This window comes from Thermobia domestica, chromosome 5 (assembly GCF_964235325.1).
Source record: "Thermobia domestica chromosome 5, izTheDome1.hap1.1, whole genome shotgun sequence".
NCBI lineage: Eukaryota > Metazoa > Arthropoda > Insecta > Zygentoma > Lepismatidae > Thermobia > Thermobia domestica.
In genome coordinates, this window is record NC_137458.1 from 48,193,190 (window position 1) to 48,218,460 (window position 25,271).

At 35.9% G+C, this 25,271-nt stretch overlaps 1 protein-coding gene across 4 annotated transcripts in view; it reads left to right on the top strand.

Annotated features, from left to right (window-relative positions):
- Nucleotides 1-25,271, top strand: part of klar (klarsicht) — an 828,351-nt gene that overhangs the window by 707,335 nt on the left and 95,745 nt on the right. For all 4 annotated transcript variants that reach the window (XM_081758673.1, XM_081758668.1, XM_081758672.1 and 1 more), the window contains one exon: nt 12,996-13,107. In XM_081758673.1, coding sequence (XP_081614799.1) covers nt 12,996-13,107 — 112 coding nt within the window. The remainder of the gene's footprint in view (nt 1-12,995; nt 13,108-25,271) is intronic.

Here is a 25,271-nt window from a genome sequence, read left to right on the forward strand (position 1 = left end):
TTTCTTTACTCCTGTAATAGCTCGAAATTTTAAAAAAATAAACAAATAAAAAAAATTAAAAAAATATAAAGTCCAAATTCTTTTACATGCATGCGTAATTATAAGTATAATCGTCGTTGATTGTTCGAGAAAGAAATATTGAACATAGCAACATATAAATGTAACTACTGTTCGGCATAGAATGAGATAATAGCCAATTAACAAAGCCGACACATTTGAATTGCAAGTTCGAAGGATAAAAATTTTGCAATAAATATTCCACTCTTTCAGAATTCTAATGTATGTGAGATCTATTAGAATATAAATATGAATGCATTAAAGTATGATCTTTTATTCTGCTTGAATTTATGTGTCATAATTTAATAGAATAGCTCGTAAAGTATCGTATAAACACGCGACTAGTTATTAAAATTATTCCATTTATAAAATATTGCTAACAGTTATGGTGGTGTTATTAAGGTTTAAAAGATTTGTGGGCCATTATTCTCACATTGACAGTGTGGCAGCCATATTTTAGACCTATTTGGTTCGTTGTCCTTTACGGCAATGCTTCAACAACAACAACAACAACAACAACAAAAGTGTATGCATTAACATTTCGGAAATGAAGTACAAGAATACGCGTGTATTGGTAATTGCTCTGTATTCTTAAACTTCTTAAGTTTTCGAATGCTCCAGGAACCAGCAAGACAACTTTTATGATATACGTTATTTTAGGAATTAGTCTATTGAACAGAAAGAAAGAAGAAAAAAGACATGAGGTTTCCTGTGGATATAATAGATAGTATAGTATTTTGTTTTTCTTTAATAACTAAATTATTTCAACAATGAAAGTATATGAAATTTAGGTATATTTCCTGACCTCTCCCCACATTCACTTCATTGGTATCATTGGAAACGTTAAGAAGCCAGGAAAAAGTCACTAATTTAGCCCTGAGCTCTTTTCAAGCACTGAAGGAGGAAAATACCCGTAGTTTCTTTTTTTTTTCTTTTTTTTTTTGTGACATATTTTCAACAAACATTTACTTTAATACATCAAGAAAAGTTTTTGTGTTATATCTTAACTATATATAAAACTACATGAAGTTATAAAGGGGTACTTCCGGTTGACATTGGAATTTGACATGATTGTAGCTTTCGGGACTAACCCACCGAAAAATTGTCAAAACTGAGTATTCTTAATTTTTAGGAAGTCTAAAGGGGAGGATTAAAGAATTTCCCATGTTACTTAAATGGACGTTTTTTTTCCCCTATAATCTTATATTTTAGGAACTTGAAATTGGAATAACAACTTGAAATTCGGATGTTTGTACGTTTTCGTTAGCGTTATCCAAGTAAATCACCAAACATAAAAATTTCCAAGTGTAGAGTGATTTTATGGGGCACTTCCAGCAAGATTAGAATGATGAAATTTGGCGTGATTGTAGCCTTCCGAGACTAACCTATAGTAAGATTGCTAAAAGTGAATATTTGTAGTTTTAAGAGGTGTAAAGGGGGAATGAAGAAATCCCCATGTTATTTAAATGGGCTTTTTCTTCGGATACAAAATCTTATCTTTTAGGTACTTCAAATACGCAAAGAAAATTGAAATTCAGTAGAATTGTAGGTTTAAGAGGCGCGAGGCCGTAGGCCGAGTAAACGCGGTGGTCAAGGGTCAAAACCCCCAGCTGGACCAAATTCAGGAAATGTTAAGAGCAAATGCACAAAATTCACTCTTGATGCAAAAGGTGATACATAATTGACGCGAGGCCATAGGGAAGCAAATGGAGGGGTCTAGGAGCTGATAATAGAATTCTTGTAATGTCTACCAGGTAAGAGAAAAAAAAAACTATTTCGTGCTGGGTAAATGTACTAAGGCTGTTCTTTCAAACTCCGTTAAACCACCAAAAAAGAAGCATGTGAAATGAAACTTGAATAAGGCAAAGCTGTTCATTGGACGTCATCTCTCCCCTTTCCCTTACTATCAATAGACATATCTGCTGCTGAATCATTCTGGAGTAGCGAGCGTGAAAACATACTGAAGCGCCAGCCAAGTGTGAACTACATGATGAAATTCGATTTCTTCTGACGTCTTCCGAGATCCCTAAAATTACAAGATGAGACAGTTCAGAAATCATAATCTACGGCTTTTCACGTACTACAAGATTTCACGCGCTCATCAAAGTCGTCTACCGCTACAGATTTCCATTCTTGGCTACTCTTTTCATGTACGTCGCCAGTTCTCTACAGCGCCATGTGCATACATCAATCACTTATAAAATTTCCGTCGTAAACTTTTCACATTCGAAGATGAATTGCAACTATTTTTTTTTAACCCTTCCATTTCAAGAAATCGAATTACGTCACATAATTCACACTTGGCGGGCTTCACGATATTTTCTTACGTCCATTACTCCACAGTGATTAAGCAGCAGTCTGTCGATCGATGTGAGGGATGGGTGACGTCCAATGAATATTTTTGTCTTAACTACATTTCGTCATGTCACGTAGTTCGCCTTTGATGGCTTAACGAAACTTGAAAAAATAAAAAGCAGACCCCTCGTAGCTGCGACTATTCTAATCTTTCAGAGGCAGATAGAAATAAGTAACTAAAAGAACTAACTACTGTGATTTGAAATAGTTCACCGTCTTGTTTTAAGAGTTGAGATCACAAACTTTTGATAAGTACAGAGGGATATATCCTATAGAGTGGATCCACAACTAAAGATAAATGAACTGTTACTGATTCATGCAAGGACGTATTTTTCTTCATTGAAGTGAAAGGGAACTTGAATGATATGATATCACTCTTCAAGTCTAGGTAAATAATCCAGTGCTTTGTCAAAATTAATTTGCATTATACAGTAAACTCCGATTATCTGCCAATTGGCTGGTGCGGCAACCGTCCGCAAAATGACTGAAAAAAAGGACACAAATCAGCACAACAAAGCTTCTGAACAATTTTTATTTAAACAGTAGGGGCTTACGCATATAATTATGACTTAATACACCGTAGTTTTATGTATTTACAAATTTCTTTTTCACAGAAAATCTGTTAGCTGTTCCTGTTTTCTCGTGTTAAAACACTTGTTCTTTATTTGTAATTGATTTTTTTTTTTTAAAGAAATAATTTTCTCAAAGTGTGTTAAGCAACATTTTCTTTTAAAGATTAATTTATGGTCGGGAAAAAAGAGAGTTTACCGGTGTTCTAAAAATGGCGCCCACAATCTACAGAGCACTATTCTACAAGGCAAAAGTGAAAAATATATATAATTGTACCGAGTCCTTGTCTGGAGACGCAAATTGCACTATGTGGCAGCATCGCAGATAAAGAACCATAGAGTGTATCCATTAATTCTACCAAATAGTTACGTCGATTCTTTAAAGTCGATGACAGTTAAAGTTGATAGACGTTGACACTAGCACCAGTTGTTAGCGTAACAGTCGATGGAACTGCTTGATGAATTCGTAGAGCAATGCTAACGGTTCCAAGTTAATCTACGATGTAACCTCTTGGCATATAGAGAATTTTTTTGTATTCCAGAGCGGCTGAAGGAGCCCACGGAGAGTACACCGTTAGATAGCATTTTCGCTTTATTTTAACTTGTGGAATAGCGCTGTGTTGTCTGTGGGCGCCATTTTTAGAACATCCTATATGTACGTATATAATCATGTAATTTAATCTTCGCAAAGAAAGGGACATTTAAAAAGCATTGAAAATTAGACCAGTAAGTTTTCAATTCATTTAAAAAAAATAGAAGAATACTTCTTCGTATAATTCAATGGTCTATAAAATCTTGGAGGCGTATGTATTCAGCAACCTAAACAAATATATAGGATAAGATTGTTGACTCAATGAAATGTGCTATCCAACATGCACATGTTGCTAACCTCAATCTTGTCTAACCTTCCTGATATTATGAAGGCAAATCCTACTTCAACAAATCAGCAGCTTTATATGAATTTTTATTCTTATATACGACCGATCCGCTTGAAACAAAAAATATATAATTGCTTTTCCCGAGGAAAACGATTTACCATTCTTTTTAAAGGATAGTATTTCTGATATTTAAATGATCACACGTTGATAAATTTTGCATTCTGTACAGTAAAGGTCGCCACTAGTGCTTAACGTTTTCTGGTAGAAATTTTCTCTCTTTGTCATCATTTTGGAGCAAACTCATAACTCCTTGAAGCGTTACAACTGTTAACCAATGCACTTCAAAAATTAAGGTTATCAGACTAAATATTTGTTTACTCTGAACTTTACTTTTATCACTTGAAGTGAAGTGGCAGAGCTTTTAAAATACTTAACACTATATTAAAGTAAACAATTAAATAAGTCTTTCTTTCAACAATTGTAAACTAAGCCATCATCCTGAGTTACTCTACCATTACTGGCAGGACGGTTGCTGCTAAGTAAGTTAGTACTCATATTGAAGTACCATTTTATTTCATTTAAGTTAATATACGTAGATACTATAGTCATACTATAAACATTCAATCCAAAGTATCTAAGTAATATAGCCAATTAAAACAAAAATCTGTTATTCGCTTCGTTTCTGATTTGTAGATTCTTCAATAAACTTTGTGCAGTTCTGAGAGTAACGTGAATTTTAAAATCTGTTCTGCTTTAGGAAAAACTGGGAAACAAAGTAAGGTAGAATAAATATTATAGAAAATAAGCAAATATGAGGGTTGTTCGGTAAGTGAAATAACAACTTACTACGTAAATTCAACATATAAACAGTAGTGTCTCCTTGGTATTATTATCTACAGAACATCTTGCTTGTCTAAACAGTAATTCGAATCATTCACTAAGATAGCTACATCGACATAGAAGTTACACATTTGAAGCTACTACATAATGTCTTTCTAAACTTCTGTGAGGGTTGTATATCATGTGCCGCTCACGTACCTCTTCCGTTGGTCCGAACAAATGAATACCACTCCAAGTTGGGAAAGTAGAGAAGACAATCCTGTCCCTCGCTGCCTTAGTACTAATCCTGCACGTCTATCCAGCCGTTGTCGAACTCAGCATACCACAATTATACACCTGTTTCAGTAACATTAACACCGTATACCTAAGAAGTTGACGGTATTTTCGGCTGATGATGTGACTCTTAAAAGCAGAAATCTAATCACACTACGCATTTCGATGGTTAACTATGACACAGTAGTCGCTTCCAACTAACTGGCATGTAGCTGTTTCTGCCTGACAAATATTATAATTATACCGGTAAAATTACACTGATGTGAGGCCAGGTAACCTTACTTATTAAATTTAGCTCTCAATGCATTGAGGTATGTAAAAGTTCCACGTATAAGAAGGCCTCTATAGGAAGATATAATTTCTGTCACCTGAAAGAAAATCTAAATCCTGTTGCACAGGGGTGTTTTGTCGAAAATAAAACTGGGTCTTAGATTTTTAAATTTTTTTTAAATCTCAAAGAGGGATTAGGATTCATTTTTAGGAGACATCGTGCTGATAACTCCGAACTTAACTGTTATTAACGTGCTGTCTTGTTTGTTGCGAGCAACTCGTAAAATAAGTCTCGTTGAGAGCTTTCGGGTAGTGTGTATTTGAGGTAGGTTAATGTGAAAAATTAAGCTATGGCTTATTTTCTGATTAGATCTTATTTTTAGGGAAACACGGACCTTGAAGTTTTGAGGTGTTTAGCATTTTTTTTTGCGAAATTTAGTACTTTTTTCTTCAAACTTTAGTCAGACATTTTAAAATGCAAATTGAGATTTTTTTGTGAATGCAACATTGAATATTCGGGTTCCATAGGCGATAGTTAGTTAGATTGGTGTATGCTGAAAGAGAGAATGGTCTGTATAACGTTCTGACTGATACAAATGGTCTCCAGGAAAAAAAAAAAAGCTGGTATAAGACATCTCTCACAAAGCTTATGAGTATCAGCGAAACGATTGTCGGGTAATTTTTACGGTATACAATGTAGAGTCTGGCTTTCTGTTCGTATTTTAGTGAATATTCATAAAGTAATAAATACAGAATTGTACCTCCTTTGTCTATGAAAAAGGGGCCCAAAATAAGAGAACAATGTTCCTTTTCGTTGACTCCACTTCAAATACTTACAGTATCAATCCATATATACTAATTTCGTGTAAACAGAAGATAGAAGAAGGATATTTTTCTCACACAGTTGGAATTTCGCCAAATAACGCTGTTTGTACTCTGTGATTGATAATAACTTACAGTAAAATACCGAAATCGCGGGTGAAAGTATGTGTCCTCTAATACTAATAATGATAATAATAATGAAATCATGATAGACGATTTGAATGACTGGGTAGACATTGACAACAGTGGGTTAAATTTCGGAGTGCACATCTTATAAAAATATAATCGATTCTTCCACAGCGAAAATGGCAATGGAAAAGATGATAATTGAATCGATCATTGCAGAAAGGGCACATGTTCTGTATTATTAGTATAGAACATGTTCCCTTTCTGCAATGACCGATTCAATTGTAAAAATGACGTTGAGGCGGAAGAAGACTTCCGGTTGTTTGTTAAGTGATAACTTGATAACTTATATAATCAAAGTGATTTCGTAGATGGAGAGGCAAAATGAATCGAACAACATCCATTTCTTCCATTCAGCGATAATTAAACAATACGTGGAAGAAATACGTAATGTATTAGTGCGGCAAACAAAACTTACTGATTTTTTAAGACAGTGCAAAGTTAGGTTAGTGTAAATTGTGTGCAGTGTAATGTAAATAGAAATTAGTTACAGAACTGGAAAAATAGTGTGACTGGTGAGTTTATTTTTAAACGTATTGTCTTTTATGTTATTGTATAATATTGTGATTTATTAGTGCACGAATGCTTTCCTCTCCCACCTGCTCGGGATCAATTTTTGTCACTTCTACGATCACATTTCGATATACCGCGGCAAGAATTTAACGTGTGGGTAAAGCATATCCTCCAGCAACCGCATTTTATTGAACTTATATACTAATTATTATCTAGAAGGGTTGTTGTGGTAGGAGTTTATGTACGTTAGAGACATGATGTAATATACGAAGTGAAAATAGTTTTTCTGAGTGCAATCAGGCCAATACCAGTCATTCTGTCATAGTAACTAAGTTCTTATCAGCTTCCTTTGTATCTTATTGTCGCCGGTGTAAAATTATTATAGCATAGCGTAGTCGCTAACCCTCTCGCTTTTGGTGCGAGCGGTCTCGAGTTGGATTCCCGGTGGGAACACTCGGTCGGAAAGGTGTAAAAGCCTTTGCCGGCCAACCATCCTGAGTAAGGGTTTTTCCTGTTTTTTCTTAATTCACACAGGTAAATGCTAGGTAAATGCTACCTGACAAAGGTTCCAGGCTTGCTGTCTTTCTTTCTTCACCACTTCCCTGGGTAGTATGATCGCCGAGGTACGTCATCCTTGACATGTGACGGACTGAAATGCCCATAAGATGCCGAAACCCAGAAATGTAATTCCTAATATCAATCTGATTGTTCTGCTCGAAAGCAGGTTTTAACATATCCTAACGAGCTAGGTAAGGCCATTAAGCCAGTTAATGCAGGAGTAAGGTGGCCAGTTCCTTTCTGTTGTTTCTAAAAGGAATATGGCAAACTGGTAACAACGAGCTTCAGTAGAGGAACAACTTTAGGATTAGAATGAGGGATATGAAAGGACTATGTAATTGTGGATCCATTACACAGATAGTCACTTGTATACGTAGAGCACTCTGACTTCATACGATGTCAGGGAACCACAAAGGGAAGTACGGAATTTTGTTTGTAATAATTAAAACTTCAGTGAATTTGGTGATAATTGTGTTTGTATCGAAATTGATATTTTCTTCAGAAATCAGATGATAACATGAATGAAATCTTTCAGTTTAACGTCCCACAGTTATGCGCTTTAGGCTAAAGGGGACTATTATTAAACGAAGTGAATGATGATGGAAAAATTGATGGAATGAAAAGTAGGAAAAAACGGGAGTTCCCCGAGAAAACCCACGGACACAATATTGGGTGATATCAATAAAACGGAAAAGTTACTCATTACGCCCAATTTTGAAGTAGTTACTCGCATTGGTATCAATAAAAAGAGAACTGAGCACTAGTCGCCTCGGCTGACCTCGGAGAAGCCCCGCCTTTTTGAAGTAACCACACCTCTATTCTCGAGCCGATTAACTACTCCGCGTTTGATATCAATAAAAATCAAAGACTCCTATGTGATGCTAGTAACTTCTCCAAATTTGTGGAGCAAGCTAAATAGGTGACTCCGTGCGAAATATGGCAGAGTATATGATTGTTTTACTACGTAGAAAAACTTATAAACTCCTATTTACTACGTAGAAAAACTTATAAACTGCATAGAAATGTTGGAAATGGAGATTACAAAAAGCATTATAAGTTTATGAAAGAAAATGTAGTGATTAGCACAACATTTTAAAAGGAGAATCAACCGAAATTCGGGGTGATGGACTACGTAATGATGAAAAGATGCGGGTTTTCTTCAAGGGCGCCGATCCTGTGGGGGCCCGGGCTCCCCAAAACTCATGTGGGCTCCCTATTGTATTTATGAATATACAATATTTGACATAATTAGAGTGCAATTTGTCTTAAAATCCTGATATATATATACCTTCTGCATCTGAATGCCCTCCCCCCCCCCAAATTTACAGAGAAATCGGTGCCCTTGGTTTTCTTGCGTTACGTGAGTGATCCGGGATTCCAGGTCGGAATGTCAGGGGATTCTGGTGTGGCTCAAAGTACTGTCTGTGACTACCTGAAAATGGATTGTTTCCGGAAGTGTGCGTAATATACAAACAGCAAAGGCAGAGTGGCAAGAACAATATACATTTCCGGGTGCTATCGGAGCACTTGACTATACACAAGTGGCATTAAAGAAACCTAGTATTTTGGAGAGTAATACGTTAATAGGAAGAGCTATTTCGTGGCTAAGCGGTTAGCGTACATGCCTTTGGCATAGGAGACCCGCGTTCGATTCCCGGCAGGAGCTCATGTGGTTTGGATTCCACGTTAATCAGTGGGTTCTGTCTCATATAGGCACGCTACTGAAAAGGACGTTAAACTAATAATCAACTCAACTCAACGTTGATAGAAAGAGTGTATACATGAGAATGTATTTTGTTTATGTCAAGGTGAAAGGGAACACGTATGGTGTGGAAAACGCAATCAGATGGACGTGATTTATGACGTGGGTGGCTGGACTTTTTAACACTTTATCGACTGTCGGGACTTGTAAGTCCCGGTGTTTCAAGGTTACGTTTCCTATTACGTAATAGCCCTTGTGTTGCCAGCAACCTGTCGGGACTAACAAGTCTTTTTCAAACACTTCAAGGAATGCTCACAAGATGGTACAAGCTGTTTATGAGCGTTGCTGTGTATGTGTGACAAATACAATTTCGCACGTTTGAAGCATGCTGTTTATTTGTGAGTCATAGTCGAGTGTGTTCTGATTTAGTCTAGCTTTTGTGTAGTATTTAGAGCTTCAGACGCTCGTGGATTTTTTTGTTACTTGATTAGGTATTGTGTAAATAATGTAAATATAAATTTTAACAGTTTTTGTATTATTGCGCGTATTCTGGGGTAAAATTACAGGTGGACCCAGAAGTCCCGTCAGGCTTGTAGGCAGAGGCAGCATCAGGATTTACCTTTTCGGGCTATAAGTCGTGTGCTCTATTTACAGTGAAATTTGTTTTCGGTAATATCGAAATAAGAAAAATGTTTTGTAAATACTTAATATTCCTCATTTCGTTGTCTCGGATATTCCAGGAAAGGTATCCAAACTCCTTGTATCACCTGGTGTTGCGTTGCCTTTAGTGTTTTTTTTTTTTTTTTTTTTTTTCAATGTTGGAAAATATTACAATGTGCGGAAATTGCGTAACTTTTTTTCGGTTCCTTTGTAGGAATAATGTCTAGAATACTCGACGATAAGGAAATAAAAGATATTCTTCTAGAGGATATTCCATCAGATCTTGAAATATACACTCCATTTGAAGACAGTAGCAGTGATGAGGTGGAGGAGGAAACTGTCAATTTGAAATCGCAGAATATTTACGCATGTGGGACAGTTTGTCCTCAACGCAGCGGGCTTCCACTTTTGGCAAAAGATAAAGATCTGAAACGCGGCGAATACGATCATCGAACTACAGATCAAGGAATAACCTACTGCAAGTGGAAAGATAACAAGTGTGTCCACTTCTTGTCAAATTGTCATAGTACTGAAACCATAACTGTAGAACGTAAGACGGTTCAAAGATAAACATTCAAGCTGCTTTAGTCGTCAAAGACTATAATAATCACATGGGTGGTGTAGATAAGGCCGATATGCTTCGCTCCCTTTACGATCGTGATAAAAGAGCAAAAAATGGTGGCACCGACTTTTCTTTGCATTTCTTGAAATTGTATTGATAAACGCATTTATAATCTTTTGCGACCTCTATGGGAGAATGCCTTTTCTGTTATTCAAACGTCAGGTGACTCAAGGACTACTCACTAAAGGACGTAAACACTGTCAGAAGCGTGGTAGACCAAAGCAGGATTCATCACCAAGCGTGGGACCAATCAAGAGAAGAAAATCCAAATTTTCCGTAAGCAATGATATTAGGCTTCAAAATCGAGGTGCACATTGGCCACAATTCGTAAAAGAGAGAGCTAGATGTGAACTTTGTTCTTTCAAGAAGATTGAATCAAGACCACACTCCAAATGTGGACTGTGTAATGTGTTTTTGTGTGAATGAAAAGAAAAATTGTTTATTTGAATTTCATCATATGTGAGTAAATCAACGCAGACTGCTTCAAAAATTTGGATGTAACTAAACTCAAAAATGTTGTTATTATTAGTACTCAAATATCAATTACAATTCTGTTATATATATATACACACATACGTAATGTTAGTTGTCAAGAAACCTCCTCTGTATTTTACAAGTGATTCGTGCTGTATGTTGCATTATCATTCAATATTGTTCTGAAATTTTATTCAGTTATTATTTCTATGCTTAATTACATAATTGAAGAATAAAAATCAGAAATTGTATGTAAAGGTACAAACAGTAAATCAGATCATAGTATTAACAATTGCTTCTAATTATATCCAGTGTTGAATTCAGACATTTTCACCCGGGGGGAAATATGAACTCCTCGGGGGCAGGGAAGTTTGGGTGAAGTAATTTCTACATTCTGTGATTGAAATTTTGAGAGCTTCTCCGCAGGGGAATAAATTTTCTTCGGGGGAGAAATCCCCCCCGGGACATCCCCTGAATAATTCATCCCTGATTATATCGCTAAGACAGTAAAATTTATAATTATAAAGACATCCGAACTAAAAATATATTACAATTATTATGTTAACTCGTTTCTACCTGACGGGACTTTAAAGTCCCTTAAGTGTAAACACGTGACCCATGATGATAATCATCAAATCAATCGATTTAATGGTTACTTGTACGCATTTAGAGTCGAAATACGAAAAAATATATTAAAATTTAAATTAATATTTAATTCGGGTCATAAAGGGTTAAAAAAGAAAACAAAGGAGCCAAGTGTCTGATTTCGTTCAAGCCAAACAATCTACAAAGACCTTGGACAACACGTGATATGCGCTTGTCGTGTTAATCTTGATATTGCTGGATTCCAATCAACGTCCATCAGCTCAAATAGGTTCATTCCCATGGTTTCAGTATTACTTTCTTCTTTCCCGTTTTTTGAATTTTTTTCTTCTTTTTTATTTTTCTTTTATTCTCGCTCGAATATTAAAGATTCTCTTTTGAATTTGTGTCTCAGTCGTAGATGTATTTGATATTTCGGTGCATTTCACTGTAATTACCTTCAAAGTTTCGGCTTTCCTTCGTTTACTTTCTGGTAGCTGTGACTTTGAAAGTACCACTGGAAACTCTTTTACAATATCCACAAATGCACTTTGATTGAAGCTATCGTTGCTACTTGCCCCTTCCATGGCTTTTAAGATACTACGCCATAGATTAAAAACAACGAAATGACTGCGCGATGAATGGGAGAAATGAGTAATCACTTCTTTTATTGATACGACTCACTGCTACGTGCAGAGGAAGCGCGAGTAAACGTTCATAAATCTGGAGCAGACTAGACCTGAGTAGTGGCTTGTTTTATTGATACGAAATTGAGGGAGGAGATTACTCCAGCTGTAGTTACTCCGATTCTCGAGCAGGACTTCTCAGGAGTAGTTACTTATTTTTATTGATATCACCCATTGTCCTCTGCAAACTTACTTTGCCGGGATCAAACCAGGGACCAGAGGTAAGCATTTACCACTGAGGCACCATGTCCCCAATAACATGAATTATTGATAACTAAAACACGGAGTTAGATTAGCGGGAACTGAACCCAGGAAAATTTTCGTTACAAAGCTAATATAGAATGCCACTTTAGTAACCACGTAACTTGCAACGTTACTTCCAAATATCAGTTAAGTTTTCATTTGTATTAATGAAATGTGTAACATGCTGTCTTGGTTAGTCAGTTCTATTCTTAACTTGTTTCATTTTTCCTTGAAAGAGTATCTATTGTTTACATTCTTGTAAAAAGGTGAACCAGCGCGATCATTATAATAATAATAATAATAAAAATAATGAATGTAAAAAAAAGCAAGCTTGCAGCGCCACATGAAAGTTAACGGTCACGTTTCAGAAATATTTTTATCTTCATAAAAAGAACGATTACTTAATGTAATGAATGCAAAACGCTCCATACCTACACTACAGGGCGTCAGTACCGGAAGTACCATGGCAGTCGTTATGTAACTGGGCGGGAAAAGACAACCCGTAGAAGGGCAGATAGGCGGGGTTCGGGGTGCAGTTATATTGTCTTCTTGCTGTAGCAATAGCTTCCAAAACAGGAAGAAGCGTCAACGGCCGTAACCAAACAGGTTAGGGAAGAAGCGAGCACACGATTTTTGTAGACGTGTTTGGATGAACTCTTTTGTGAATGCTTTTCCTAACGCTGAGTTCTGTGTTCTCTCCTACAGGCGGAGATTATTGCCACGTGCCAGGAGAATATCAGATGTCTGCGTGTCATCCTGGATAACGTCGAAAAAGAATCGGGTCTTCTTTCATCTCAGGAATGTCGTGACATCAGAGGTAAGTACAGTGATTTTAGTATTCATATCTTGATATTCGGCTTGTGGTTTGGTTGTGGGTTGTGGTACTTTCAACCATCACGACTGTTTTGTCGTCGCGTTTTCTATACTTGTGTATCTTTTATTGTTGTATTTTAACACAGGACTATAATTCAACCTTGAGAACTACAGTTAGGCCTAATAACTCACTTCACACTGAAGTTTACATCTTTTATATAAAAATGACAAAAGAATCTTAGATGTTCTTTACGAGGAGCATAAGGTGGTTGAAATTATTTTTTCGCAGAACAAAGTTTATTCTAGCTGTTGGCTTGGTCACTGGCCCAAATTGAATTAATATTGACATCCCTATATCCAGCTTGCAAAACCTAAATCTACGGTGACCAGAAATATTTTGAGCAAAAAGACTATGAGAATAGTATATAAGCATAACTTATACATTATGTTTTGTTAGAGGGTAATCTATTTTTAGTGATTGCTCCAGTTCCATCGTCATGAAAGTGACAGAGAGCAATGACCACGTGACATACGCGATACGCTAGTACTTACCGCTGGTCTAGTGGCTAGCGCGCGCCTTTGAGGCGTGGGGTTCTTGGGTTTGATTCCTAGTGAGAGAGCCTACGTCCACGTCTCATATAGCATGGGTACTGAAAGGGACGCTAAACTGCAATCTAACCAATAAACGGTAAACTAATATTAGGAGAGCGGATAATATTTCATTTAGCTTTGACCCGTTCGAATTTATTGCTTTCTGACCTGAGTGCTGTTGGAAGAATGAGATGTTAAACCACCGTTTCTGTTAGGATGATTAATTTCTTGGTATCACTAAAAATGATTAATAATAATTTTCTAGTGTTTTTGTGTCAAAATCAATTTGAGATAACATCCATAAAAACAGGGTAAACCACAGTGTCAGATCTAGAACGTTAAAACTGGGAGTGCCAGCCAGAACCCAGACTATGATAAATATATCATGAGTTTACTATAAACTTTTAAAAATATATAAATAAAAGCTTAAATTATTTTTGTAACTCAAAAAATTAGGGGACTAAGTCCCATGGCTGGGCTAGATCTGCCACTGGTAAACTAACAATTTTGGCCAGAAAAAAGAGTATAGAGTAATTTCAATCTCCGAAAGAGTATACTACTCTTAAAAAGAGTGCATGTAGTCATACTAAAAATACACTTTTTGAAGAGGGGAGGGAACTGGCAACTTTTAAAGTGAAAAGTTTGGACAAGAAACAAATAAAATGTAGACATTAGTGCTGTGAAAATTGAAATAATTCAAAGTTTCGTATAGTCGAATCGTTGACAATTAATCGAATAATGTATAATTGTTTGAGCAATTATTCGGATAAGAATAATTGATCGGGTGTTGAAAACGAATCACAATACCGAAAACGAAACGGTTTTCACAATCAATTCAGTTCTATATATTTTTCATTATCGAAGAAATTATATATTTTAACTGCAGGGATGCCCACAGGATGCTATAGTCGAGTTTTAAATCGATACTATGTGGACAGATAGTAATAGTATGTCATTGTACCTTTATATGCTTTAATTTCCTGTAAGGTCAAGCAGTGGTGTACGCAAAATGTCTGAAGGGGGCTTCATTCACTCAATCTCATAATCTTTCAGATCTCATAGCCAGCGCCAGTTCTTCCGTATATGCAACACGTGTATTTGCATGCGTCGGCAAGTTTTGAAGACGGTAGAAAGCCGGCATAAAGTATTTAAGACTCAAATATATGAAAAATGTGTAGTTTAAAATACATATCTGTAGTTCAAAGTTAATTCCTTATAGACATACCGTAACTTTGTACTTCGCACTGAACTACAACTCCTCTTATTGATAGTTTAGTATTGTTATTATTCAAAGAATATTATTTTTTCACTAATAGTATTATAATTATGATTAGGTAATGCATCTCATTGGCTTTTAAAATGCTGCCCCCTTCCTTAGAGAGAACACAAATTCCCTGAGGCCAACCCTTGCTTATAACTCAAGCTAAATGTTTATTTTTCCATATCTTGCTCAAGGGAGGTTCAAACCCCTAATTCTTCCCTTGCGAACGCCAAAGGCCAAGAGTTGATTCCGGCTATTTTTGTTTACATAGCTAATTTTAATATAAATTTCACAGATATGCTTCCAAAACTCGGCGCTAGGGAACATTTGTGTCGTTCTTGCGCCAAGTTGTTTTCACTACGTTTCGAAACTTTAAAACGTTTCTACTGAAAGGTTAGAAACTTCGAGATATGTGCTTTCTTGAAATAAACAGGCGATATGAACTTTTTTCTTTTCAAAATAACGGGGGAAATGTGGTGTGGGATTTTTTTGTACTGATTTGAAAAACGCGAAAAAGTTAAGAAATTTTATTTCTCTAAAATATTTGACACCTTAACTGTTATCAAAATATAGCCATAAAAAACAGTTCTTGAAAGAGTCAGAAGATGAAGACCCTTCGTTTTCTGAAAAAAGGCTCGTCCGTACAAATTTGTAGTATAGTGCTCTTTTCACCAAGACAAGTGCTACCACATTTATCTATTTGTAGGTAAAACAAGGGTCTCTTCAGTTCAAGGGAGACAGGGCTTCTTATTGTATAAAAAGCTGCATCCTTGACGAAGTATATTCAAGTTAATGAAATAAGAATTATGTATGGCGTCATAAGACTGTAACTTTTAAAATATTCGTACTTAATTTCTTGCATCCTTATTAGATAGCATTTAATTATTGTATCGTGAAAAACTTGTAGTAAGAAGATCCACTATATAACTATTTATATAAATTCTCGGCAAACGAAAGTAATCTATTTTTAATATTTCAGAATAAGACTGGACTTGTGCCAGGTAGGGATGGAAATAATTATTTCTTCATATTACGAGCTCTAAAAATAAACCGAGTGAAAATAAACTAATGGTGGGCATTATTGGTTCTTGTTCGAACTTGGTTGTCTCCAGCGTCACCTAATTTTATTTCAAGTTCTCCCTGAGTTTCGCCAAGCGAATATTCAGATACTTTTAAATATGGATCCTGACTAGGGATGCGCACGAGACAAGATTTGAGGCTGTCTCGTCTCGAAAATGTGCTGTAAAAGTGATGTCTCGACTCGAATCTTTTCTATTGGAAGAGCTGTGTCTCGACTCGAATTTTGTCAGGAAAATTCTGTCTCGACTCGTCTCGTGCGCATCCCTAATCTTGACCTATTAATTTCCGCACTCGTTTTCATTCTTGTTGATCATGAACGATTCCTGTAAAAGTTAGCCTCGAGTTTGTTTTTTTTTTTTTTTAAATAAGTAAATCATATGGAAAAAAGCAAATAGTAGTGTAACGTGTACACCAAGTGAAGGAGTTTAGTTTGTATGGCGTGATATTGAAACTGGAAGTTGTAATGCTTTTATATCACTTCCGGTTTTAGTTGAGTTGAGTTGATTGTGAGTTTAACGTCCCTTTCAGCAGCGAAGCTATATGAGACGTGGACCTACTGATCAACTTGGAATCCGAACCACATGAGCTTCCGCCAGGAATCGAACCCGTCTCCCACGCCCAAGGTGCGGACGCTAACCGCTTAGTCACGAAGGAGCTCTCTTCCGTTTTTAGTAGACAATTAAAGGTAAAGATGAGAAGCACTGTATTTTAGGATGAAATGTAATTTTTGAGTTTTACGTCACACGATTATGCCGGTTAGGCTAAAGGAGACGGTGATGATGAGAAATGAATGAAATGGTGGAATGAATAAGGTGGGAAACGGGAGAACCCCACCACAAAGTTCACTTGGCGGGAGCAGGGTTTGAACCCGCGACCCCATGCACCAGAGGTGAACGCTCTACCACTGAGCCACCGCAGCCCCTGTATTTTAGGATGAATTGCAGGAAACAACTTCTAGCTATTTATTACCTTTTTTGCTCAATAGTGATCAACGTTAAAACCATAAATTGTTTTTTCTACCACCTTCGGTAGATATATCACCTGTATCAATGAACTCAATTCCTAATTTTCGACCTTGTACAGTCCGCAGCAAAATAATAATAATAATAATAAAATGCAATATGAGCATGTAAGTTTATTGTGAAACTACGCCTAACAACGCAGGGAGTCAACATAACATCTAAGTGACACGAATCACGCCAAGAGAAACATCGGCGTCCTCCCTTGCATACTTATTTTGGAGCAAAAGACTTCATCGTTTCACAATAAACTTACATGCTCATGTTGCAGTTTTTTTTTCCTGCGGACTGTACATCCTGGCTGAAATTGATGATACATAAAGTACTTCTCGATTTTTGTTTCCTAAACGGACGGACTCATGAACAGACAGGTTCAATGTATAAAAGTGTTTTCGTTGCTAAACCAGACTTCTTAAAAATGAAAGTTGTGGTGACTTAATATTTTTATTTCTATTCAAGTTCCAAACTATGAGGAAAAGTGCATGAAAGACCAATATCATAATTTCTCATACGGTACAATCTTTTCGTAATCTCAACTTCATATTCTTTGTTGAAGCAACAAGGAAGCTTAGGAGGCTATAGAAATATTGTACTGTATGGGAAATGATCGCAAATAAATGAAAACTTTACCTGACATCGGTGTGTAAAGTCAACGTAAGCAAAGGTCATAGTGTGTGTAAGGTTCATGGAGGGGACGCAACGTTAAAAAAAAATGTATGTCTCATCAAATTCTTAACGGTGTCGAATACCTGCACCATCTTTGTTTCCTCAGGCCATTGATTTTTGTTGGTAATAGTTTTTATTATTATTATTATTATTATTATTATTATTATTATTATTATTATTATTATTATTATTATTATTATTATTATTATTATTATTATTATTACAGTTTTGATGCACTACAGTTTTAATGGGTTCCTTTTCTGGTTTCTTCAAAACTATTTAAATGTCCCTTACTTCTTGAAAATTAAATTTAGTAATACATAATCAACGAACTTAAAAAGTTCGTTACTGAATTCTCTATGTCTGTGTATGTGCTATTTGCAAATTTTTAATTTTGAGCCCTCCATTCGAGAGAGCATCAAAACCTATCTGAAGAAGTGATGGAATTTTTTGTTTCACTCTTACCGTTCCCGAAATATTGGTCAAAAACAGTTCCGGTTTCGGGAGATTTAAGGAGCCATATCTCGGGAACCGTAAGTCATAGAGAGAGCATATTTTTGTTAATCAATAGCTAAGAGGAAGGTGAACATTTTGGTACTAGATAGTAACCGGCGGTCACTGGCCAACTGGCCACCGTTCCCCAGATATTTGCCAAAAAAGTTCGGATTTCGGAAGATTGAAGGAGCCTTATCTCGTTATAGAGATAATATTTTGCGAATTTTTTAATTTTAAGCCCTCTATTTTGAGTATGTGTCTCTGTAAAACAACATATCGTAGAACATTTTGACAGAACTCTTAAAACGTGTGGAAAAAATTTAGTACTCAAGGAAATTATAAATGGATATATATACCGATATTGCAAGAATTGCTTAATGAGTATATTAATAAAGTACTGTAGAAGCTTTGTCTCCTACGTTCTGCGAAAGTTCTGTTTTTATTTATTTATTTATTATTTGTAGTTTCTTGTTCTGTAGGAAAATATTTCAACGAAACTGTTGGTATTTACTGAGAGTATTCTTACGGTATTTTACCATAATAGGGCAATGCTTCTCAGTAGCTACACATAAGACCTATTTTATGACAATGTTGCTTTAAAATAAACACCCTGTATTTCATAACCAAAGTACAAAAATACTTTAAAAATTACGAAATTATGATCAGGAAGACATGGCTCAATCATAAAAGCAAACTAAATATTTTAATAGTAATGCTATCAATGCTTGCCCATTAAAGGGTTGAAAAGGGCTAAAAAGCAAAGATGGCGTATTCCAAACTGTTTAGTTGTTCTTTGATTTTAAACAAAGCATCTTTACCCATGGAAGTAATCAACAGAAGTTGTAGCCAAGATATGGCTTGTGAAATATTAATATAGGTAAATGATTTGCCATTATTGAACATTTGTTTTAAAAACATACTCTCAACCGTGTGTGTGTGTGTGTGCTCATTAAAACAACCTAAATATAACTTTATAACAAGGATTTCCACATCATCTAGTGTACAATGCAATTCTGCTTCGTCACACGCTCAACCAACATAAATGCAGCAACGTTGGTAATAAAAGAAAAGTTATTTAAAGAAGCATTTATTGTTCTCTGACGAAAGTGACTTTTCAGTTTAAATGACATGCCTGTACCAAAATTTTGCATTAAGAGAAGCTGTTTGTGTGCGAAAGCTGTTCTTCGCATCGATATAATTTGCTGAATTGTGTTGTATCAAAAGTGAACGAAAGGTAGGAGTCAAAAAAAAAATCTATTTTCGTAACATATCATATTGCACAGTTTTACTGTATGAAATCCGAGAAGATCATAAAGCAATATAAAAAAACTCAAGGATTAAATGTAGTGCGAACTATAATGATCTATTCTACGGACTTGCTGCTATGGATCTTGATGAAATGTTTTCAGTTGAAGTACATAAATTTTTCGTTGAGTCCAGTCAAGAAGGGTCGGTAGCTATTATTCATCTGTGTTGGTAGAAAGAAAGGCCGGACTTTTAATTGGTGTCATGGTATTAGGTGATATTATCGGTGTCCGAAGTGAAGATCAGGGGCCATCTCGTCGATTTGGGAGACATAATATCAAAGCAGTATTTTATCCAGCCCATGTTAGGGTCGAAGTTCTAGCATCCACACAACATTTTGAAGATACAGGTGTAGCAGGTAGATGATAAATATGGTCTTCTCCTAGAGCTGTAGATTCCCCCCTTCCCTCAAGTCGAGAGGAGTGGATAATAAAGCACTGGACGAAAGTGAATTGAGGTACCAATACATAATTCTATATCCAGCTTTTATTTTTTCATATCAGTGATATTTTCTTGGAGGTCTTAACGCTTTGTTCCTGTAGTGCGAAACCTGGGATAGCCTACCCACATACCCCACTTACTGGACGGCCCTGTTCGAAGTAGAGTGCTTCCTTGAAGTGTAGAAATTGCGTAGTGTTTGTATGTGTAGTTGTATCTGTAGAAAAAAACACGCGAAGCTAATTAAAATCCGGGGACTCTCTCAAAACGCAAGATATGTTGTAATCAAATGATATGGTGTAGTTTGTAGATTTTTTTAAAAAAAAAACTGTGAAGTGAATTTAAGACATTATATTTCTTAAGTTACCTATCATTAATATAATAATAATGATACCGGTCCTTGTAACAATGTTGTATGGTTATTTGAGTAATTCTTGGTTGTCTTCGTCATGTTAATATTCGTAAAATTCAGTTTTGAAGAAAACAACGAATTTTTCGTAAATCTGTCCTCTTTGTATTTTACATATGTAATCTTATGGCTTTTGACGATCAAATCAAAACGAGCGAATGAAAAAAAAAAAAATCCCAAAATTGAGAATGGAGAATATTGTGTTGTAATTATACCTGTGAGTAAAATTTAATATCAAAATATCGCAGGATTAATGAAATTCTGAAAATACTTTACGTATTAATGATTAATACAATATTTACATAAAAGTGTTCGACTAACATAATTATTTCAACTGCAGCATTGTCTTAAAATTATACTATTGTTCGAATTTCAATAGTGAAATTCTCAGATAGCAGTGATAGATTTTAAAGCATGATAGAGCTTTGTTTTGAATTTGCGCGGGCTTAGTAATGACGTGTTAGATAGTATTGACCACCAAACGGAAAATCCTCGAAAAATGAAATAAAATCTTTAAGTTTTACGTCCCACGTTTATGCCGGCTGGGCTACAGGAGACGGTGATGATGAGAAATGAAGAATATGGTCGAATGAAGAAAGTGAGAGGAAACGGGAGAACCCCGAGAAAACCCACACAAATGGTGTTTGTCCACCACAAAGTTCACTTGGCGCGAACTGGAATCGAAACAAGGACCCCATACACCAGAGGTAAACGTTCTACCACTGAGCCACCACGCCCGGAAAATCCTCGAGTATTATGCATAATTATAATTGAATTATCCATTGCAATTAAATTTACTCCAACTATATTAAATAATCTGTGGTTTGTAAGCGTTATTTTACTTTTTCTTCCATTAATATTTGAATAATTTTCGGGTGGGGGAAGAACATTTGCGGGAATTACTTTGTTTTTCTTAAATACCTTGAAGTTTACATAAAATATGAACAGATTAAAATTATGAGAACTATATGTGTGTCATTGTCTCTTGGGTTAATGCGTAAATCGAACACTGTTTGGACGTTGTCACTTATGGCTTACAAGCTATAACTACGGTCCAGTTGTTGTTGATTGTCTCAGATGTTGATGACCATGAATGGAGACATCGCTAATCCCTTATGCAACAGAATTAGAGTAATACATATTTCACTATGAGAAATTTAAGTGCTTGCGTAAGTTTGGTAATGTCTTGATTCACGCCATACCGTCTACACCTCGCTTACCTTCACTGCGTTTGAACGAACAGAAGAGTCTGCCTGCCTAATGCATCAGTACGAGGCCAACTTAATGAAATCTCGTGACTCACTTCTCGTGGCTAAGAATAGGCATTTGAAAAGGGAGGCGAGAAACATGTGTTGTAGTGCGTACAAGTTAACATGGAGATTAACAGCTGTTCGTTCCTAGCAGCTGACTTCTTGTCATGGCAATTTTAACTCAAGTGGTAAGTACCAAAAATTTGATTACTACTTCCTGTTCATTCCTTAAGGGCCGGGTTTCAGATTCAAAAATAGTGATAGATTACCTTATTATTTATCCATATTTTAAGCAATTCATTTTGAAATAGTAGTGTAGTCCTATACATGTGAGAAGTTGCTTTCTTACAGTTCGGAAGCTTACACATACCAAAAATGACTGTATGGCTCTTGGCGCCAATGTCTTGTGTTCAGGTGCTGTAATGCCTGTCAATAAATTTGATTTCGTTTGAATTTGACAACAAAATCCTGTCTCATACTACTACATGTAGCAATGTTTGCTACAAGTACTGAACAGAAAGCTGTATGGGAGAAATATGCTTAAATAAAAATATGAAAATCAGACTATTACTTACTATTACTATGTATATTAAGTTTCGGCAGTGCATGATTGCGTTCATCAAACAAAACAGACACGTGATCTGATATCTAGTCAAGATAACGTGTCCGGTAGTTCTAAACTTACAATGAGAGACGTTCAAAAGGAAAATCCAAGAAAGTTAGGAGCAGCTTGAATTTATTTATTAAAATTCCCAGATACAGCATAATTTTGCCATTTTACACAGAGAAATGTTAACAAGAATTAGGATGGTTAAAGGCACAGCGAATGCTATGGTCTTATAAAGAGTAATTGTTGATAGGTATGGAGAAAATGGGCAAGGAAATTTGTTTTGTTTACTGGAACATTTAGATAGAAGTGCCAAAGAATGGTTCCATTCGAAAGTGAGCATCGACTTATCAAAAGCTTATAGGGCTATAAGTGAAAAAAGTAATTCAGTTGATAATATCAACGTACAGTTGACTTATTATTTCTTTAATTTCAATTTATTTTCACATTATATGTAATAAGAACTCATTCTCTTTTCCTCAATATATATATATATATATATTATTTTCTTCGGTAACTATGTAGAAGCTACTCTTACAACTTGGACAGTAAAATTTATTGATGGCAAATAAATAACAATTGTAAAAAAACAATAAAACATTTTACGTTTGTTTTAGTATAATTAGTCTTTATTAATTAGGTCACGTTTCAATATGCAATAAAAACATATTTTTTTATCAAGTAAGAGATATGTGTATGTATATATATGTATATCTATAAAATGTGCTTTCACTTAATAAAATCCATGGAAAGTAGCTATTCTTTTGTTGTTGTTTTTTTTTTCTTTTAAACAAGTTTCTTCCGCCCCGTAGGTGGCGAAAGTGATCGTTGCAAAAATTTAAAAAGAAAGGAAAAAAAAGTTGTTATAAAGATTCACTTAGAAACTCTTAATACTTTAATTATTAAATGTTTCTTCAGGTCACCTGTGACATAGCCATTCCTTCTACGCATGTTATCCGTGCTGTTAATAGAAAAGTGACAATTAATCATCTGAACTGAGCTGAACGGTGAGGTGTTCTTTCTGTACTATTATTAATGGGTTGGTAGTTCAGCTATAAGTTTACTTATAGTGTTAGGAACAACGGTCAGCCAAATACAACACTTTGTTAAATTCAGAAATTAGTACATTCAGAGGCATAAATGTTTAAAATAAAGAAATAAGTAAATACTATGTTTGCTTACCTACTACAGCTTTTGCATTGATCGTAAATTTACAGCTTTTAATCAGTGTTACGTTTTACTTAGCTTGACTTCTCATATTAACCCTACAATGCATGATTTTTTTTTTTTTTATTTTCTGTGAAAAAGTAGTTTTGCAAATGGAAACAAAAAAGAGTAACGGGAGTACCGGTACGCCTAGTAGTGTCATCTATGCGGAAACTGTGGAATTACAACTAGCTTCGAACGTTCCCAATCTCTCTTATCATGCATTAGCAGCTACATACCGTTATACTGTTATATGGGAATTACAGATCATTTACCACTATGACCCATATCTGTCCCACTATGCATTATAGGATTAAATGGCCCCGCGTAGCATAGTCGCTGACGCTTTCTCCTTTGGTGAGAACCGAGGTTCGATTCCGGGGCAGACACTTGGTCGAAAAAGTGTAAAAGCTTTTCAAAGTCCCCATCCTTAGTGAGGTTTTCCTCATTACATTAAGCAAATGCCGGAATGGAACCTCATATAATGGCCCCAGGCGCTTTCTTCCTCCCCGATTCCTCGCGTAGTGCGATCGCCAAGGGACATCATTCCTCACACGTAACGGGCAAACATGGCCATAGATGCTCAGAAATCTACTTCCTAATCCTAATCCCTTCTCATATTAAATCACATACTTTATTTTTATTTAAATACATGAAAATACAATTATTATTTTTGTTGCTGTTATTGATTTTATTATCAATATTATTATTAGGTCCAGACCCGACCCTCTGTGTGTTGCTCTTGCGTTCGAAGTTGAATACGGTTTAGGTATACTGTATGTGATTGATTTTACATTCATGCGAAATGAAATGAAATCTTTAAGTTTTACATCCCAGGATTATGTCGGTTAGGCTAAAGGAGACGGTGATGATGAGAAATGAATGTAATGGAAGAATGAAGAAAGTGGAAGGAAACGGGAGATCCCGGAAAAAACCCACGAGCACGGTATTTGTCCACCACAAAGTCCACACGGTGCGATCTGGGATCGAACCAGGGACCCCAAGCACCGGAGGTGAACGCTCTACCACCACTGAACCACCACGCCCCCTACATTCATGCGAGTGAAGAGTTGTTCGTAATCTTGTAAGGAGTGTACAAGTGTAATTTACGAACTTTCCATGGTTCCAGCAGTTATGGCCTTTATACTCGTATACAGCGAATATTGACAATCTATTTTCATTCTTTCTACAACAAGTAAAAACTTACTCAAATGTATCTCCTTATTGATACTTGTTGATAAAAGTTCATTCATTTGCCGATGGCCGTGCAGGTTAACGTTCTTTATACATAGATAGCACAGTGCATAAACAACGACTTGCAGTAAAGTACTTATCGGCTGATTGATGTTTTACTAAGATATCAAAGAACTTTTAAGAGTGGGGTAGCAATTTTTGCTTCTGCAGGAGAGGAGGGCGAAAGTTTTATTGCCGATACTAACTTTACAGAAATGAAGGAGCTTTTTTGTCACGCATGGATCGATGCGTACTGACCTTGGAATCTAATCATTAAATGTAATCATAACTGGGAAAGAAGAATATTATCTTTTTTTTCTTTACTTTCTTTCTTTTGTTGACACATGTTTTTCACGTCGAGCGTAGCAATGAGTGGAACTGTAAAAACACCATTGTTTCAGAGTTTCGTGGATTGGAAATTGTGTTACTTCCATGCGAGGTGATACGCTAAAAGTCAGAATCAAAACACGTTCATTGCAAAGTAGGCTAGCAGCACGGCAGTTAGTATTGCTTTTATCGCTGATCATTCAGTTTCTTCTTGTAACTTTCTCCTGAAGTCACTTGATTTTCACCTGTTAGTGCAAGGTTCTCGGTCAAATTATGGGATG